The following is a 19,433-nucleotide window of genomic DNA, read 5'->3' on the forward strand; positions in this document are numbered from 1 at the left end:
AAAGGTGATTTAAGTGACTTTGAACGTGGCATGGTTGTTGGTGCCAGATGGGCTGGTCTGAAACTAATGATGGAGAAATGAAGCTTTCTGAACCAGTGAAGCGCTCGACTCAAATGTATCGGAAAAAGGTTTGTTACACGAAGCTTTCTAAATCAGAGCTGGATGAGGACCTCTGCTGGTTAAAGTGTAGGAAAGCACTGTTTTGTAATAATGTCAAATGTTCACAACTGACCAACTCATTCATGTAGTAATACAATAACAGTAATATAAACAAATTACTCAATTACTGTAGTTTTTTACACATAAGGTATTTTACATTACACCACCGATGACTGTAGTAAAATCCCAGGTATTCAAAAGCATTTACACTTCTCATATTTCAACTAGTCTTATTCCAAGCGGGGATCAAACCAGCGGTTCCTGCATGGTAGGCGAATGCTCTAAGGAGGAAGCTAGAAGAGGGATGCATTCAGGCTGCACTCGCCAGCTGGTCTCCATTAAACAGTATACTACGATATGCAGGGGTTTTCTTTAAAGGGCCATGAAACCCCCTCGTTTCAGCAGTGTGTTTTCACACCTCTACTTTGGAAAAAGTCAGAAAAGTGGGCGTGTCCAGCTCTGTTTAGGGGGGAGTGTCGGAGGAAGAAAAGCGGCTTGGTGTGGGAGTGTCTATTTGGGCACGCTGAATTTCAGAGTCAAAACACACACCCACAGCAGACAATGTGACTGTGTTTACATGGACATCTGTAGTCGAATTATTTGCCAAATTATTAAATGGTGGACTTTAACTGCAGTTTGGCTCTTTCATTCAGGGAATTCATTAATGTCCCTCCCGACAAACGAGATATTTGATTCGAGGAACAGCTCTAAGCGTGTATTTTTCATGCAATGTTTGATACTGCACGGCGAATGAGAGAAAAAAAAACTCAGCATTTCCCGGAAACTTAGATGCACTCGGCAGGTAGTGTCAGAAAGCCGTGTGTGTTATTCCGGTCACAAAATCCAACACGAGGTTATAGTTTGGTTGTAACTGTTAGTGCTAACTATTGCACTCGGTGCAATAGTTTGTTTGATACGAATAAAATACGAACTGAATAAACAAAGAGCACTGGTCGCTCACTTACCAAATCTGTAGAGACAGGACAATCACCAGCAACTAGAGCCGCGTCTTTATTTAGAGAAGACTACAATCTCAGCGTTTGCAGATGAGAACAGCTCTCAGGTAAATAATAATCCTCCTTAGACACGTAAGTTGTTGTCGCGCGTCGCGTACACTGTTAATCCACATGTGAGTCTGCGCTCTCACAGAGAGAAAATGAAAACGAAACTTAACTGCAGCAAACTATAAAAGCAACACTTCACGCTTGTTTTGCCAACACAACGTGGCGTCTTTGCCGTCTACACTGTGACAGTAATGAATATTAATGAAGTTGCACAATAGAGCGCGCTGATTGGTTTGAACCAAGCCTTACTCATGCATTAATGCATCACACTGTAAGACGTAATAAGACTCACTCTGGCACAGACGCCCAGTCTGCACGCTGGAATACACGCTATTATGTCATGACCGTGACGCAGCTTCAAAAATTCGTTTCAAACAGGAAGTACGAATTTGCTTGAAATAACGCAAAAACAACCAATTTACACTTTTTAGTGAAATATAGGTGTCTTAATAGTGTTTTTAGCAGTGTGGTACACATATACGACTGTCAACAGCTCAAAAAATGTGTTTTGGTGTTTCGTGACCCTTTAAAGAACATTGTAAACAATACGCTAATACACTTCAGTGTGGTTCAAAACATTTTTTACTATAAATTACTATTGTATTATAGTTTAATTACTGGTGTGTGGGACCGGTACAGTACTTTAAAACTGTAGAAATGTATGTAATCAACTCCAAATCTCTCGCTATACACTTTACTAACACATTAGGGTGTTTAAACCTTTGAATCAAAATTCGAAGCAGTCACGTGGGTATAGGCGAAAATGAAGCTTCGGACGTCACTGATCACGTGATGATGGCAAAACGAATCAAGCTCCAGTACACTGCAAGATGCATCGTTTTTTTGATACATGCTTCAAAGCCTCGGTGCACAACGTCACATTACTATCAGAAACTGCTGATCTACTGGGATTTTAACGCATAACCATCGCTAGGGTTTACAGAAAATGGTCCAAAAAAGAGAAAATATCCAGTGAGCAGCAGTTCTGTGGGTGTAAATGCTTTGTTGACGCCAGAGGAGAATGGCCAGACCGATCTGATAGACGATCTGATAGACTCGTTACAACTGATGTCTCCAGAAGAGCATCTCTGAAATTTTTGGGTGAACTATCCCTTTAACTAATCAGATATTAAATGTTATTATGACAAACATTTAAGTATAAAGTATTAAAAAATGCAAGACAGAGAAAAGACAACATGTAGTCACATTATACTCACTTATGATAGGAAAAGCATCTCTATCTGCACACGCAGCTGCTAGCGCACGTCCATCATGTGAGAAACAGAGAGTAAAACAGCCCATCTGACCTCCACGGAAAGAGTGCATTGGCTTATTTGGGATCCGGCACACCTTAAACAAACAATGTCAAAAATTATTAGGCCAATTAAAAAGATAACTGACCCCGATTTACACTGATAAAGCAAATAACTAAAACCTGTCCGGGCATACGGCTCCACTTCATGGTTTCTGCTTTGCTCTCCTGTATCTGAGTGCTGGTTTTATTGGTCATCTCAGAATTGAGCTCACTGTAGGAGGTGCTGCCGCGCTCCTGCTGCAGAGCCATCATGGAGCGGATACCGGGGTCAACCTTTGAAACAAACCAGATCAGATTCAACTTCACTGAGCAACTATTTTTAAATAGTCTAGTCCTTTCTTTGCTAATGTTCTACTAATATATACTACAGTTTTGTTTTTTTTGCATATTTACTTTGTAGATCCTGTAAGATCTACTAGATCATCATCTACATCAAACAGCCATGCGCTTATGGCGTATCCTGGCCTAAAATGCAGCTAAAAGTCCTACATGGTGGTAGTACTTTGATTAAGATGTTTACACGTCTGTAAATAATGCGACTGAAATAGAGGAATACTGCACATGACTTAATTCGATTTGTGTTTACTACAATTATGACTTCAGTCGGATTAAGGTTATCAAAAATCTCTGTTTACATGGTAGACTCTTAATCAGAGTATTGCCTTCATCGTATTAAAACAAAAGTATTGGTGTCCTTGTAAACATACTTAATGTTTTGTCAGACATCCCTAGTTAGAAAAAGTCCATTCACGGGGGTACAGAGTTAATTTGGGGGGAGGTAGTGAGTGAGCAAAGTATCTGAGTAGGGGGGCTTGTGCGCGCGAGATGTACCTGAAGAGCGGTGAGAGTTGCGCGCGCGACGTACCCGAATAGAGAGTTGCAACGCGACATACTTGAAGAGTGGTGGGGGTGAGTTGCATGCGACGTACCTGAAGAGCGGTGGGGGTGAGTTGCGCATGACGTACCTGAAGAGCTAGGAGGGATGCAGTGGAGTGAGGGGTGTGCAACGTATTTAAAGACCGGGCAGGAGACGTGCGATTTCCGGGAGATTATTATTCATTTGCGGGCATCTGGGAGTGTCTATGCATTTGAGGGATACTCCCGCAAGGTCGCAGGTCGCACACCAGAAGCACCGCTCGGCGGCGCGCCGTGCAGCGCCATGCATTTTAGAATTCTAAACATAGATTTCTATCAGGATACACACACCGGCGCCGCAAGTCGGCAGCTGTCGGCGGCGCCCGCCCACGACTCAGGACGCAGTTCATTTTTCAGCCGCACCACAGAGCGCCATCTGATTAGTTTCATGTTAAATATCATTTGAATGTGCGCGTCTGGTGTGCGATACTTTAATCTGTCATGTGCCACCCTGTCGTGGCGCCAAGCGGCGCTTCTGGTGTGCTACCTGCTTAAGTGTCTTCTTGTAGGGTATTCTTTTTAAATGAGGCAAATAACTAATTCTAACTGTCAGAATGTTTCTATGGCAACAAAAATTTAAAAGAAGCTAAATGACTAGGCATTAACTTATGGATTCTGAATACTAATATTTAGTAGATGATCCAGCACAACAATGTATACCTACATGTTCTGGTGGTTTCAGGCCTTTCACGGTGACATAGAGAGTTGAGGTGTATTTGTTCCTTGGGTACTTTGACCACCATTGAAAGACTTCCACCGTTTGTGGTACTTTCTTCGCTCGTGGAGGAGGGCAGTAAAGCTGCAGACGCAGTTTGGTGTCAATGTTCAACACCCCATTGGTTCCTACAAGCTAGAAGAAACATTTGAAGAACACAATGACCATCTGAAAAAGGATACAGTTAACCCAGTGTTTCCCAACCCTGTTCCTAGAGACACATCAACAGTACATTTACATTTAGTCATTTCCCTGCTGAAAAATCCAGCTTAAACCAGCCTAGGCTGGTTGGCTGGTTTTAGCTGGTTGACCAGCCTGGTTTTAGAGGGGTTTTGGCCACTTCCAGGCTGGTTTCCAGCCTGCTCTTAGCTGGTCAGGCTAGGAGATGACCAGCTAAAACCAGCTTGACCACCCTAGCCAAGCTGGGAGTCCAGACAAAACCAGCTATGTCCAGCTTAAACCAGGCTGGTCAAGCTGGTTTTAGCTGGATTTGGCTGGTCATTTTCCAGCCTGACCAGCCAAGACCAGGCTGGAAATAGCTGGAGACCAGCCTGGAAATGGCCAAAACCCCTCTAAAACCAGCCTGGTCAACCGGCTAAAATCAGCCAACCAGCCTAGGCTGGTTTAAGCTGGATTTTTCAGCAGGGTTAGCAGATGCTTTTATCCAAAGCGACTTACGAATAAGGACAAGGAAGCAATTTACACAACCATAAAAGCAACAATAAGTAAGTGCTGTAGGCAAGTTTCAGGTATGCAAAGAAAGTGTAAGAAACAAAACAGTAGTATTTTTTTTTTATGTAGTTAGTGGAGAGGTCAGAGAGGGAATTGCAGATTAGTAAGGAAAGTGGAGACTAAATAGTTGACTTTTAAGTTGTTTTTTGAAGACAGTGAGTGACTCTGCCGTTCTGATGCAGTTAGGGAGTTCATTCCACCAACTGGGCAGATTGAATGCGAGAGTTCGGGAAAGTGATTTCTTCCCTCTTTGAGATGGAACCACGAGGCGACATTCATTCACAGAACACAAGTTTCTGGAGGGCACATAAATCTGCAGAAGTGAGAGCAGATAAGAAGGGGCGCAGCCAGAAATCGCTTTGTAAGCAAACATCAGAGCTTTGAATTTGATGCGACTGGCAGTCAGTGCAAACGGATGAGTAGTGGAGTGACATGTGCTCTTTTAGGTTCAATAAAGACCACTCGTGCTGGTACATATTTTGGATGTCTTCCTTATCTGACCCATTAACTTCAGGTTTTGAAGTCTCTTCTTATGTTATGATGAGTTGATTCAGGTGTGTTTAAATAGGGAGAGGTTGAATTAACCTACATAAAATTAAAATTAAAACAGCTATGGAGCTAATAATCAAATAAACAAGCATGAAATTATTAAATATAAAAAAAATAACAGGAACTACAGTAAAGTCTGGTACCTTCAAAAAAGCCCAAGCAATCTTTCTGAAACCTCTTTCATGTCGATCAACTGAGACGTTTGTTCGAGCCTCCTCCATACTGATGAAATCCAGAATCTGTAACAGCATGTAAACTGCGATCCTTATTCAATTCTTTGCTTTGACAATGCAAATGTAATCCTAAACTTTTAACAAACCTCAAAAAGCAGCATCACACGTGGACTCTCGTCGTCATCTTGTAGAAAATATCCGAATCGCTCATTGAAGATGATCTGTTCCTCCCACTCTGGAACTGTTGTTTTGTGTTTCTTGAAGTCAAATGGTTGAGTTATAATGGGCAGGATGTGCTCAATGTTTTCTTGCTCATAGAAGGATGAAACATGACGATGGCTGTAAGCAGAAGGAAACACGATACGGGTTTGAAACCTAAGATCCAAATGCCTTCTAGCAGGTTTTGGTTTTAGTGAAAAAACGAAGAAAGAAAAGTCCAAACCTGTCCTCCTTCTTGACATACTGTCCAGTGACCTCATCAACCACATGAACTTTGACCATGGGGTGAGACACCATCAGGTCGGTCTTCAGCTTGTCTGTTCTGTGGATATAAACTCCCAGGACCAAACTGTCATCAAAGGCTGGTTTTTCTTCTGTCTGCTCCTCCTCAACAGGCACTACCAGAATCAACCATCGCATTCAAACCCACAAATCACATGTGCAAAAAAGTGCATAAAGGAAGCATATCGTCATCTTAGAATTATAAGGTTCTATCTGACATTTTTGTTAAAATTAAGTTATTGACATATTCTTATTAAATGACAACCTATTTATAATTTGGGATGTTTTTATAAGTTGTTTACATTTTAAGACTTTTTATAAAAAACAAAAAACAAATGTTACACACAGACTGTTTGCTTTGGAATGCAAAGACTTTGAAGCTCAATATCTCAAAATCATTCAGAACGCAGATAGAACCTTATAATTCCAAGATGACGATATACATACACTTATACAGTTATAGTCAGAATTATTAGCCCTCCAGAATTATTAGCTCCCTGTATATTTTTTCCAAAGTTCCTGTTTAACAGAAAGATTTTTCAACACATTTCTAAACATAACAGTTTTAATAACTCATTTCTAATAATCGATTTATCTTATCTTTGCATAATGACAGTAAATAATACTTTACTAGCTCTTTTTCAAGATACTAATGTTTAGCTTAAAATGCAATTTAAAGGCTTGACTAGGTTAATTAGCTATGGAGACATGAAAAAAATGGAATGATAGAAAAATATATTTTTTAAGTTTTTGCGTTCCCTCTGCGTTTATCCGTTTATCATACGGAGCTGCATCTGTCAGTAGGCACATATACATGCATTCGCTGATTCAGAGGTTGTAAATGAAGAGCAATGATCGACGCACAGCTTTAATGGACAGAAAGTGAATGCAGACCTTTTTTTATTAATTTCAGCGTGCTTTCAAGAGTAAAAATATGGGAGAAAATTGGGAAAATACTTAATGATAGGATAATAGTGGGACAGAATGGTAAAATACGGGAGAATCCTGGCAAAAATGGGAGGCTTGACATGTATAAAGCGAACAAGAAGTGTTTGTAGAACAAGTTTTTTGAGGGAACGCAAAACATCTTTGCAAGGGAACGCAAAAACTTACAAAAATATACATTACGTCCCTTCCGGGTCTCGGTAATTAGGCAGTTTAGGGTAATTAGGCAAATTATTATATATTAATGGTTTGTTCAGTAGACAATTGAAATAATAATTGCTAATAATATTGACCATAAAACATTAAAACTGTTTTTATTCTAGCCAAAATAAAACAAGTAAAACTTTCTCTAGAAGAAAAAATATTATAGGAAATACTGTGAAACATTCCTTGCTCTGTTAAACATCATTTGGAAAATATTTGAAGAAGAAAAAACATTTGACAAGAGGGCTAATCATTTTGACTTCAACTGTACATTAGGTCTGCAATTAACAATTATTTTAATAACGAGTAATCTATCAATAATTTTTTCGATTAATCGGATCAAAAAACAAGACAAGCATTCATTTCCAACCCTTAATTCAAAAAAGCTCATCCCTGAGCTGTTTTAATAATATTAATATTAATATTTTATTATTATTATTATTACTATTATTATAACAGCTCAGGGATGAGCTTTTTTGAAAACTAGCTTTGTCCTGTTTTCAATCCAAATATCTAAATGTTTTTAAATTAAGATACATACTAGACACATGAAATAGCATAAGAAATCACTTCACCTCAAAATTAAGTGATTGTTAGCTTAAAACAAGCACAATTATTTGCCAACGGGTGAAAAAAAATATCTTAATAAGATATAATCGCAAACAGAAGTTTTCAGCATCACTTCATTTTCTCATGCCATTTTTCTTTTCTGGTCTTAATGTAAGACTTTTTTAGATATTTGAACTGGAAACGAGACAAAATTACTAAGAAAGAAAAGTATTTAATTTAAGAATTCTGAAAACAAAACCAACATAACCCCCTGCTGTCTTTCTCTGGCTCAGTGGCAGACAGAAACACCAGCACCAGCAACTTTAATAAAAGTAGGTTTCTGTAGTGATTCTTCCACATCATCCCTGTCTTTGAGGCGCTGAACTCTGTATCAGTGCACGAGAGACGGAGAGAGGCCGTGTTCACTCCGCTCCGCGCAAAGCTGAGCTAAAGTGTTTTTTTTTTTTTAAATTAAACATCTCCGTGTCGCGCGACACAATGAATCGATAATGAAATTCGTTGCCAGCGCTTTTAGTAATCAATTTTTATTGATTTAATCGATTCGTTGTTGCAGCCCTACTGTACATACTTTATTAATTTTATATGTTGATGGTTGAATTTTATATTTTATGTTGATGGTTATTAAACAAATATACAGGAAAACTGGATCATGCGGCTAAAACAGACAATTATTTGAAATATTGTGGAACTATGCAACATAGAATTATTACCCGGCTGATAAACGATATCATAAGGAATTGCGTTAAAATTTAAGTCAGTAACAATGATAAGCTCTGGACTTTTTTACTCTATATCGATCTAAGAGCCAATCACACTGCAGAAATGTGCAACAATGGGAACCTAAAAGTGTGTTGATATTAGAGATGTACTGAATATTCGGCCCCCAAAAGTTTATTTACCGAAAATGTTATGCCATTTAATGGACCCTCTAATTTTTGTGGCTTCTGTCATCTGGAATTTAAATCTGGAAGCATTAACAACTGATATCAAAATATATATCGTTATCATTCAATATGGAAAATAATTATCGAGACTGCATTTTTGCCATATCACCCCACCCTATGTAGAATGCAACACTGTGAATCGGCACAGTAAATCTATCATGGTGATGATATCAATGTAGACAGCTGATTATACCTTCTTTTCGTTTCTTTTTCTTCTTCACTTTGGGTTTGACTGTATCCTCCTTGAACTCCTCTACATCATCCTGGATGATTTCTGTCTGGTTTTCTGCTGACACTTCAGCCTGACTGCAGAGAAAGAGACAAGCCAAATTAAGAAAGAAAAAGAAAGAAAATCATGAAAACTAAAAACTGTGATCTCTTTATTTCATCCAATGCTTTAAGGCCACTTAAAGTTTGTGAAAAGTAAAATGTGTGATATATTCAGCTCTTGTATCACTAAACAAAATTGCAAAAAGCAAAAATTGTGTGGCTCTCAAACTTAAAGGTAGAAAAAAACACCTGTATTTTGTTAAAAAAAAAAAAAAGTACAGTTCACCCCAAAAATTTAATTTAATCTCTACTTACTCACCTCCAAGTGGTTCCAAACCTTTATGTTCTTCAATTAAACACAAAAGAAGATATTTTAAAGAATGCTGGAAACCTGCAACCATTGACTTCATTAATAGGAAAAATAAATACTAATGGGTTTTTTTAACCATTCTAAATGGTTTAGTTTCCCACTTAAAAAAAAAAATGTTTTTAACAGAAGAAAAAACTTATAAGGCTTTGAAACAGGTAAAGGCTGAGTAAATGATGACTGATTCTTTTTTTGAGGGAATTTTTGGGTGAATTATTCCTTTAATTTTTAAATGACAAAAAATATAAAAATTTAGACAGCTCAATTTATTTTTAATGACATTTTTTATTTTTTATTTTTACTGAAAGACGATAGGCTCAGTGTTGGCAGATGTAGCTGATTAATTCCAGCCCAAAAACTGTTCAAAACCAGCCGAAATGCAAAAAAACCTGCCCAATCATCTGAAAAACACGAAAACCGCCCAATCTGGCAACACTGGATTGGCTACTTATAAAAGATGCATATATTAGTTGTCACACTACATTACTAATCTCTAAATTGTATTTAATTGCTTAGTTTTATGACTAAAGCTGTATTTTTAAAATATCAACTGCAATGCAAAGCTGTGATAAGTATGAGATGAACAAATAAGCATTCCTCAAAAGACTGATGTATTTGATACTCTCACTTTCAGCATGACTTTTCAAATTATTACGGTCAGACTGTATTTTAAGGTACAGTTCTTGCTAATAACAAACCAATAATTACAACCGATAGTTCAATAAACTACTGATTAGCTGCTTGTTAATAGTAATTAAGATAGTAGTTGGGTTTAAGTATTAGGTAAAATTAGCGATCATACAGAATATGTACTTTTTAAGTACCGATAAACAGCTAATATCTTATTACAAGGCAGGTATTTCACCACTAGTAAATAACTGGAGGGCGGCACCGTGGCTCAGTGGTTAGCACTGTCACCTCACGGCAGGAAGGTCGCTGGTTTGAGTCCCGGCTGGCATTTCTGTGTGTAGTTTGCATTTTCTAACCGTGAATTGAATAAACTAAATTGGCCTGAGTGTATGGGTGTTTCCCAGTACGGGGTTGGAAGAGCATCCACTGCGTAAAACATATGCTGGAATAGTTGCTGGTTCATTCCGCTGTGGCGACCCCTGATAAATAAAGGGCTATGCCGAAGGAAAATGAATAATTAACTGGAATTGGTACTTAAATTAAAGTGTTACCTTTATTACATAGGGATAATCACGTAATGTAAACAACATTATTTACTTCAGCCCTGCAAATGTTCAATCTTAAATAATAAGAACAACATATTACTTTTTTTTAAAATAATTGTATTACCTTCTTTCAGCATCATGTTTGCTTGATTTCGCCTTCTTCTTTTTCTTCTCCAGCTCATTGTTTAGCAGCTGCTTCTCCTCAAGCTTCTCTGCGGCTTTCTTTCGTGTCGATTTCTTTCCCGCCGTCTCTTCTTCCTGTGAGATCTGATGTTGGTACGCTCGTAAATAATCATCTTCTGTCTCCGTCTGCTCTTTCTGTTGACTCGAGTCATTAGCAGCTTTGTTTTTCCCTTTTTTTATCCTCCTAATAGGTTTTCCATCAGTTTCTGCATCAGTCCTTCTGTCATTGTCATCTGCGTCTTGAACACTGGGTGGTGGTTGTGGGAGCTTCCTCTTGCTTTTCCTCTTCCCGCTGGTCAATGTGGACTCCTCCTCACTCACAGCATTGTTTAAGTTAGTCTTTTCTGATACTTCCCTCTCCCTGCGCCTGTTTTTGGTGTATCTAGGGCTGCCCTGAGCCGGATCGTATGTGTTATGTAGGATGGCTTCATCATCTTCAGTGTCTTTACTCAAATCTAGGTTCTTCTTTAAGGTCTGAAGCTGAAAGAAAACGCGATTAAGTTAATATTTACAGTGATTATTTTTCAATGAGCAACATTTTTCTGGTTCAAATAAAGATTACATGAGCAATTCCAGCATTGTGGATGTGATATTTGCATGAAAAACTTGAAACTAAATTTGCTGAGGATGTATATGTTTACATTCTGAAACATAAAAAATAAAAAAATGAGTATATTATAAAACTGAGATGTCTGTAAAAAAAATCTGTTAATGTTATATATTTTATATTTATAGCCGGCAGTTAGCTCTCTGCAACTCCCACATGGTCGCCCACTGAAGCTAAGCAGGGCTGCGCCTGGTCAGTACTTGGATGGGAGACTACATGGTAAAGCTAGGTTGCTGCTGGAAGTAGTGTTAATGAAGCCAGCAGGGGGCGCTCAACCTGCGGTCTGTGTGGGTCCAAACGCCCCAGTATAGTGAAGGGGACTCTACACTGCTCAGTGAGCAGATGAGATGTTAAACCGAGGTCCTGACTCTCTGTAGTTAAAAATCCTAGGATGTTCATCGAAAAAAAGAGTAACCCCGACATCCTGGCCAAATTTGGCCACTGGCCTCTGTCCATCACGGCCTCCTAACCATAACCATAATTGGCTTCATCACTCTGTCTCCTCTCCATCAATCAGCTGGTGTGTGGTGCGCAATATGGCTGCCGTTGCGTCATTTAGGTGGACGCTGCCAACTAGTGGTGGATGAGGAGATTCCCCCCATTATGTAAAGCGCTTTAAGTGCCTAGAAAAGCGCTATATATGTGTAAAGAATTATTATTTTTATTAAGTGGTAAAAAAAATATTGATTATGGATGTGAATCAAAAAGTATGCGAGTTTACAGTTTACAAAATAATCTGTAGAAATTCTGTAAATTAAACTGCACAACCAAAAATAAATAATACTTATTAAAGAGATAAGAGTCGCCTCTTTGTGGAACAAAAAATATAGATGTACATTTAATTCACAGAATTTCTACATATTATTATAACTACAAACTTGTGTACTTTTTGATTCACATTCATAATGAATGTTTATTTACCTCAATTAAAATATAAAACATTTACAGATTATTTTGACATATAATATCCTCAGTTTATATTCATATATATATATATATATATATATATATATATATATATATATATATATATATATATATATATATATATATACAACAGTTCTGTCTGGTTCTCAGATCTGATTGGCTGATAGCCGTGCGATATTCTGCAATATCAGAACTCCTTCAGCCTCTTTACCCTTTGTGTATTACTCCGCCCACATACAGCCAGCAAAAAGCAGACACTACAGATCTAAAGTTTAAAAGATGCACACTCAACTGTTTAACTGTCAGCTTATGATTTGAATCCGGAAGAAAGTAGTTCCTCATATAAAAGGGTTTTTAAGACTCTCCATGTTTGATTTTGTTTTTATATACACAATTATATCGTAAAACTGTTGTATAAACGCAATATCACACTCTTAGCAGTGCGATATGGCTGTATATCGGCACGCCTCCCACCAGTGCCGATATACAGCCATATCGCACTGCAACTCGTGCGATATTGCTCATATATATATATATATATATATATATATATATATATATATATATATATATATATATATATATATATATATATATATATATACACACACACACACACACACACACACACACACACACATATATGTGTGTGTGTGTGTGTGTGTGTGTGTGTAATAAGAATGTTTTTTTTTTTTTTTGCATTTATGTAGAATAAGTTTAGGTCTAACAACTTTATTAATCCCACCAGGGGCAATTAAATTAGGGCAGTAGCATCATGATATAACAAACACATAAAGAGACAAATCACTTACAAACAACATTAAAAAACACAATACAGCATAATTTCATAAATGGTACTAAAAAAAACAGGAAGGACTCGTACATTAAATTTAACACTTGCTAAAATGTAAGGTTAATAAGCCTTATTGCCTCAGGAACAAAGGTGAATTTCTATCTGTTAGAAGAGCATTAATGCTTCTAAACCTTCATCCAAGGGGCAACAGTACAAAAAAAGGCTTCAGAGGATGGGAATTATCTCCTATCACACTTTGAATTTTCCTTAACGAATATGCTTCATTACGGATGTGACATCTGTGAAGCTGGCACTTGTGTGAATTTGGTCAATGAAATAAAATGCAAGTCAACACATACAACTTATAAAAGGGTTTTGCTAATTTGGTGCTTGTTTGATGGCAAGGTTGACATTTGCAAATATTATTACACTGAGGTAAATTTGGCTTTATATTCGAACATTTGTTTACTTAGTGACAACTTGTAACATGGTCTCTATATTGTTTACCATGTTACTTTGAACATTCGCTCTGAAAGTGAATCAAGTATGACTTCATCTGAATCAAATATGGCTTCAAAACTAAATTTCTGAGGTAAAGTTTATTTTATATTTGCACATTTGTTCAGTGACAACTTGTGGCATGCTCCCTTTATTGTTTACCATGGTACGTTGAATATTGAGTCTGAGATCTCATGCAAGTATGTAAGACTTAAAAACAACATTAGCACTATTTAATTGACAGTAAACACTTGTACTTTGCTAGTCATTGGCTGCTAATATGATTTCACTATGTAAAAAGCAAAAAAAAAAAAAACTTTTCTGAAATTATATTATTAAGGAGAAAGTCAATATGTGCAAACATAAAACCAGCTTTACCTTCCTCAATACTAAACGGGCAGCACGGTGGAGCAGAGGGTAGCACAATCACCTCACAGCAAGAAGTTGGCATTTCTGTGTGGAGTTTGTATGCTCTCCCCGTGTTTGCATGTGCTACAGGTGAATTGGGTAAGCCAGTGGTTCTCAAACTGTGGTACGTGTACCACTAGTGGTACGCAGGCTTCCTTCTAGTGGTACGCGGAGGAATTAAATATGTCATGTACATGCTACACACATTTCAAAATTTATCAAAAATTATGTATATAATATGCCAATATGACAAATAGCCTAGATTTCTGAGGTAATCTGCCACGTTTTTTTTTTGTTTACTTTGCAGAGTTGTAGCGGCTTTACTGGGCCTACTACGCTACTGTATTTCAATACTGCTCATTTTGGTGGTACTTGGAGAGACAATTTTTTTTCCTGAGGTGGTACTTGATGAAAAAAGTTTGAGAACCACTGGGGTAAGCTAAATTGTCCGAAGTGTATGTGTGTAAATCAGCTTGTATGGATGTTTCCCAGTGATGGGACGGGCGTCCACTGCGTAAAACATCTGCTGGATAAAATGGTGGTTCATTCCGCTGTGGCGACCCCAGATTAAAAAAGGGACTAAGCCAAAAATAAATAAATAAATACATGAATGAATGAATTATTACTAACCACGATAATTTCCTGAGACTGGTCAGAGATCTGTTTGGCTTTCTTTTTCTCAGATGGAGGGTTTGTGTATCTCTTCAAAACCTCGTCAAAGCGAGCTTTCGTCTTAGCTCTCACATCACTTTGACCTGTCAAACGGAGATTTAACCAAATCTGCATGTTAGAATATCTATGATCACCAGTGACAGACAAAGAGTTGTTACACATCAAGTATTAAGAATCTTTACTCACCTGCTGGCATTCTGATGAAATATAAACATTCATTCTGGAAACATCAGTCCTTAAAACAGAAAAGATCAACCATTAAAATAGATTATATAAACTAACATTAGTGATTCTAACTCCAACGCTACCTCGAACATTAAGATTGAAGTCAAATTGGTTTTATATTCACATTAAGATTATCTACTTAATATTGTAATTTTAGAAAAGTATTGTTTGCAAATTGTAAGCAGTGAAATCCTGTTATCAGCCAATGACTAAGTACAACATTGTTTACTGTCAATTAAATAGTGCTAATGTTGTTTTGGAGTAATTTAAATGAGCTTTCACCCCCGATATTTAAATTCGCATGGTAAACAATAAAACAGTCCTGTAGCCTGCCTGATGAAAAAGGGGTTCTTTTTTCTCAAAAAGTGGACCTTTTTTGCAGTTATTCATCTCATTTTTTATTTAATTATGGTTTAAATACTGCATCTTATTGATATTTTAAAGGGCACCTAGGTTACCCCTTTTTTCAGATTTAATATAAGTCTTTTGCGTCTCTAGAATGTGTATATAAAGTTTCAGATCAAAATACCCATCAGATTTTTCATTATACCTTTTACAAGATGCTGTTTTATACTGATTTCCAGCAAGGGGTGGTTTTGTCGTACTGCGCCTTTAAGCCGAGTTTTTCCCCGCCTACTGTTTCTACATGTCTCCTCCCTCAGCTGCGTCAGACAACAGACAGACTTACGACAGACACGCGGCTGTGCTGATGAAGTAAAGCTGAAGTAAAACGCTGTAATTAATTACACACATACTCTGTTTTAAAACACTTTAAACATGTGAAACTTACTCTTCATCACATTTGATGATGATTGCTGATCCTAGCGAACAGAACAGACCTTTTATTCCCGGTTGCTTTGCGTATGTCTGTCTGGTCTTGTTGACATATACACACGCGGCTACCTGAACATGTTAATGCGCGCAGCTGTCAATCAATTAGGTGGGGCGGGGGGATCGCACACCTACATAATGGTGCGATCGATTTGAAAACAGCTCCAATTGGCCGACCCTTTTTTTTGTAGTTAAATTGAAAAAAAAAGGACTGGGTGTGTTCATATCACCCCAGTATGACGGTCTATACACTATACCAATACACAGATCTGTCCAATCAGCTTGAAAAGTAGATTTTTTACCATAGGTGCCCTTTAAGCAATTTTTTGTTTAAATAGCTTGTCAGATGGTCATCAGAAGCAAACTGTTTGATGCACCAAAACATTTCCTTAAAGATTTTGAAAAAAACATACTATAAAAAACTAATTTATTACATGATTTATCATTTTAAAAAATAGGATTTGTTTTTTTTATTATTATTATTATTATTACTATTAAAAAACTGTAGCTATGTTCATCATAACAATCTGGCCAGCACATTCAACATCCCTCAGTTAGAATTTGGTCATTTGAATAAAAAATAAACAAATAAATAAACAATAATAATGTAAAGCTACACAATTTTTTGTAAAATGTTACATTGACAAATCATGGGGGCAGCACCGTGGCGCAGTGGGTAGCACAATCGTCTCACAGCAAGTAGGTCGCTGCTTCGAGCCCCGGTTGGGTCAGTTGGCATTTCTGTGAGGAGTTTGTATGTTCTCCCTGTGTTGGCATGGGTTTCCTCCGGGTGCTCCAGTTTCCCCAAGTCCAAACACATGTGCTTTAGGGTGAATTGGGTAAGCTAAATTGTCCATAGTGAATAAGTGTGTATGGATGTTTCTCAGTGATGGGTTGCAGCTGGAAGTAAAACATGCTGGATAAGTTGGCGGTTCATTCCGCTGTGGTGACTCCAGATTAATAAAGGGACTAAGCCGAAAAGAAAATAAATGAATGAAAAATCATGGATAACAATACCCTGATTAGATATGAAATTAACTATGATATGGGCCGCCGTTGGTGCTTCACACCTTTTTATTGATCTTTTTTTTTCGTGAATAAAGTCCAAGGTTTAGAATTAGAATACAAGTTACTTGTAAACTGTTTTCTCTATTAAACAGCAATACAGTAGGTCAGTAGTGAAAGATGACTTAACTTTTCTCAGATTGTATGTTTTCTTGCACACAAGTTGGACTCATGAAAAATGATTGTTTGCATTGGCCAAAACTGGTTATCTGAAGTAACAACAGCCAACAGAGGATTCCACTTGGTCTTAAAGCCTTCTTCGACCGTTTATTTTCATACTTTATGATGGAATAGCAGTCAAAGTAGGACAAATTTCTGGACCTTTGTCAGTTGGGGGTGGGTCTTTCGAACCACCCGAACTCCTCCTGGCTATGAGCCTGTATAAGGACCGTTCAATAAACGAATTTGAGAATATTTTACCTCAATAACATGAAGGTCTTTATTTACTCTTACTGCGGTTAATCAGATTATGTAATATTTCACTTAACGTTAACCCCCAACACAGAAACACCTTTAAAAACCTTCACAAATGTCTACAATGTTAGCCGAAGCTAATAAACAAACCCCGAATTCTTTTTATTGTTAATTCGATTATGATTGTTAATAGATATATAAATGTGTATGCTTCTGTTAGTGATTGTTGATGTTGCAGCTTTGCTCAATTTAACACGCTAGCTAGCTGGAAACAACGCAAACAAATCAGAGTGTATGTCTGCGCTAACGCGCAGTTTGTTGTTAGTCTCGCTCTTATGTTCAGCAAATCTATTCCATTTGACATCTTCTACCCTTTACTGTGATGTTATTATGAAGTTAACGTACCGTATATCCAGTAAATGTTGCGAAGAAGTCCAGTCATGTATGCTGTAGCGGATCCATGAATGACTTCAGCGAGCAGCCATTGCTGGTTGTTTCCAAGAGCAACAACAACAAGATTAGCCCCGCCTTCCTTAGTTACTGTTGCCACGTCAATCAAGAACCAGCGCGCCGATGTTGACCGCTAATCCAATCCAGTTTGTGCTAAACGGCTTTGTGTACGACGAATAATGTTTGCTCAGAGACAGATGGATTAAGACCTTCATTATTTTAAGTCTCTGAATAAAATAACGTTTAGGTTAATATAGTAATACATTTAGGACAGAAATCTAGTTAGTGCAGTAATTTACGTTCATCTCACCATCAATTTTGGAATAACCAATTTGAGAATATCAATTGGAACTTGATCTGGACTTATAACAACAAATATTGTGTCACTAATGAAGTCAGTGAAATCTATTTTAAAAGTATACATAAAATATTTCCAACTAACTAGTTTGCTGAAAAATCCAGCTTAAACCAGCCTAGGATGATTGGCTGGTTTTAGCTGGTCGACCAGGCTGGTTTAAGAGGGGTTTTGGCCACTTCCAGGCTGGTTTCCAGCCTGATTTTAGCTGGACAGGCTTGGTCATGACCAGCTATAACCAACTTGACCAGCCAGGCTGGGAGCCCAGCCAAAACCAGCAATGTCCAGCTTAAACCAGGATGGTCAAGCTGGTTTTAGATGGTTTTATCTGGTCACTTTCCAGCCTGACCAGCTAAGACCAGACTGGAAATAGTTGGAAACCAGCCTGGAAGAGGCCAAAACCACTCTAAAACAAGCCTGGTCGACCAGCTAAAACCAGCAAACCATCCTAGGTGGGTTTAAGCTGGATTTTTCAGCAGGGATTTGAGAATATTCTCAAGAGGTATAAAGTTGAATCGTGTGTTTTTTACGGAATGGATGTTGAGACTGTTATGCGTTTGTTTTTTGATTGTAAGTATGCTAAATATTTCTGGTTTGATGTTAAATGTCTATTTAATATAGGCTACTGAGTGGTCATAGAATTATTATTAAGAAAAGAGATGTCATATTTTATATAGATAAAAAGATATAGATAAGAATCTCCTGTTTATGTTCAATCTGTTGATATTAGGTAAGAAGTGTAAATGGTCGGGGAGGAAGCCTAACATCTTCCATTTCAAGGCTGATTTAAAAATGTATTTCGAAACTCTTAAAGGACTTTCAAGTCGTAAAGCGACCAGAACTGTGAATATACTTACAAAGCTAAACTCCTCTTCTCTATGGTGAATGTTATGTATACCCGCTCTTGTTCTTTATTTGTTTTATTTTTTCTCCCTCTCCTTTTTTCTTTTGTTACTTTATTTACACATGTTATGCTAAAATGTGTAATATTGTAAGAGATGTTATGGATTGTACTGGAAATGTTCAGCAAATACAATAAAAAAATTTAATAAAATAAAAAATTCTTCAACTACGGTTACTTTTAGCCTTGTGAAATTGAGTAAAAAAAATCTTGTTAAAAATTAACTTAACACACAAGATCTGTAAGAGGACAAACGTAGACAAGAAGAACTTTTTTTTTTTTCAATATACAGCTTTTATTTCAAAATGAAATAAATGATAAATGATGGCAGTCCAACATTGTCTAAAATCATTTTTGTATATATATATATATATATATATATATATATATATATATATATATATATATATATATATATATATATATATATAAAATTGTACATTTGTCAATTAAATTAATTAGTTGTATGCTGAATTGTACACCTGTCACACTTTAAAATTTATAAT

General features: G+C 37.2%; 1 protein-coding gene across 2 annotated transcripts in view; it reads right to left on the bottom strand.

Moving 5' to 3' along the window:
• The window catches only part of ahi1 (Abelson helper integration site 1), a 38,659-nt gene extending 20,927 nt beyond the window's left edge, over positions 1-17,732 (bottom strand). Inside the window, exons 1-11 of one of the 2 annotated variants that reach the window (NM_001319989.1) lie at positions 17,627-17,729; positions 14,873-14,921; positions 14,645-14,769; positions 10,723-11,261; positions 8,980-9,092; positions 6,065-6,239; positions 5,769-5,961; positions 5,593-5,688; positions 4,118-4,303; positions 2,659-2,811; positions 2,441-2,573 (exon numbers count right to left, since the gene is read on the bottom strand). In NM_001319989.1, coding sequence (NP_001306918.1) covers positions 2,441-2,573; positions 2,659-2,811; positions 4,118-4,303; positions 5,593-5,688; positions 5,769-5,961; positions 6,065-6,239; positions 8,980-9,092; positions 10,723-11,261; positions 14,645-14,769; positions 14,873-14,882 — 1,723 coding nt within the window. In that variant the 5' untranslated portion in view covers positions 14,883-14,921; positions 17,627-17,729. Of the gene's footprint in view, positions 1-2,440; positions 2,574-2,658; positions 2,812-4,117; positions 4,304-5,592; positions 5,689-5,768; positions 5,962-6,064; positions 6,240-8,979; positions 9,093-10,722; positions 11,262-14,644; positions 14,770-14,872; positions 14,922-17,626 lie in introns of both variants that reach the window. The other variant, XM_073927354.1, reaches the window with a different exon arrangement.
• Positions 17,733-19,433: the final 1,701 nt, after the last annotated feature.

Source organism: Danio rerio, chromosome 17, assembly GCF_049306965.1.
Source record: "Danio rerio strain Tuebingen ecotype United States chromosome 17, GRCz12tu, whole genome shotgun sequence".
Taxonomy (NCBI): domain Eukaryota; kingdom Metazoa; phylum Chordata; class Actinopteri; order Cypriniformes; family Danionidae; genus Danio; species Danio rerio.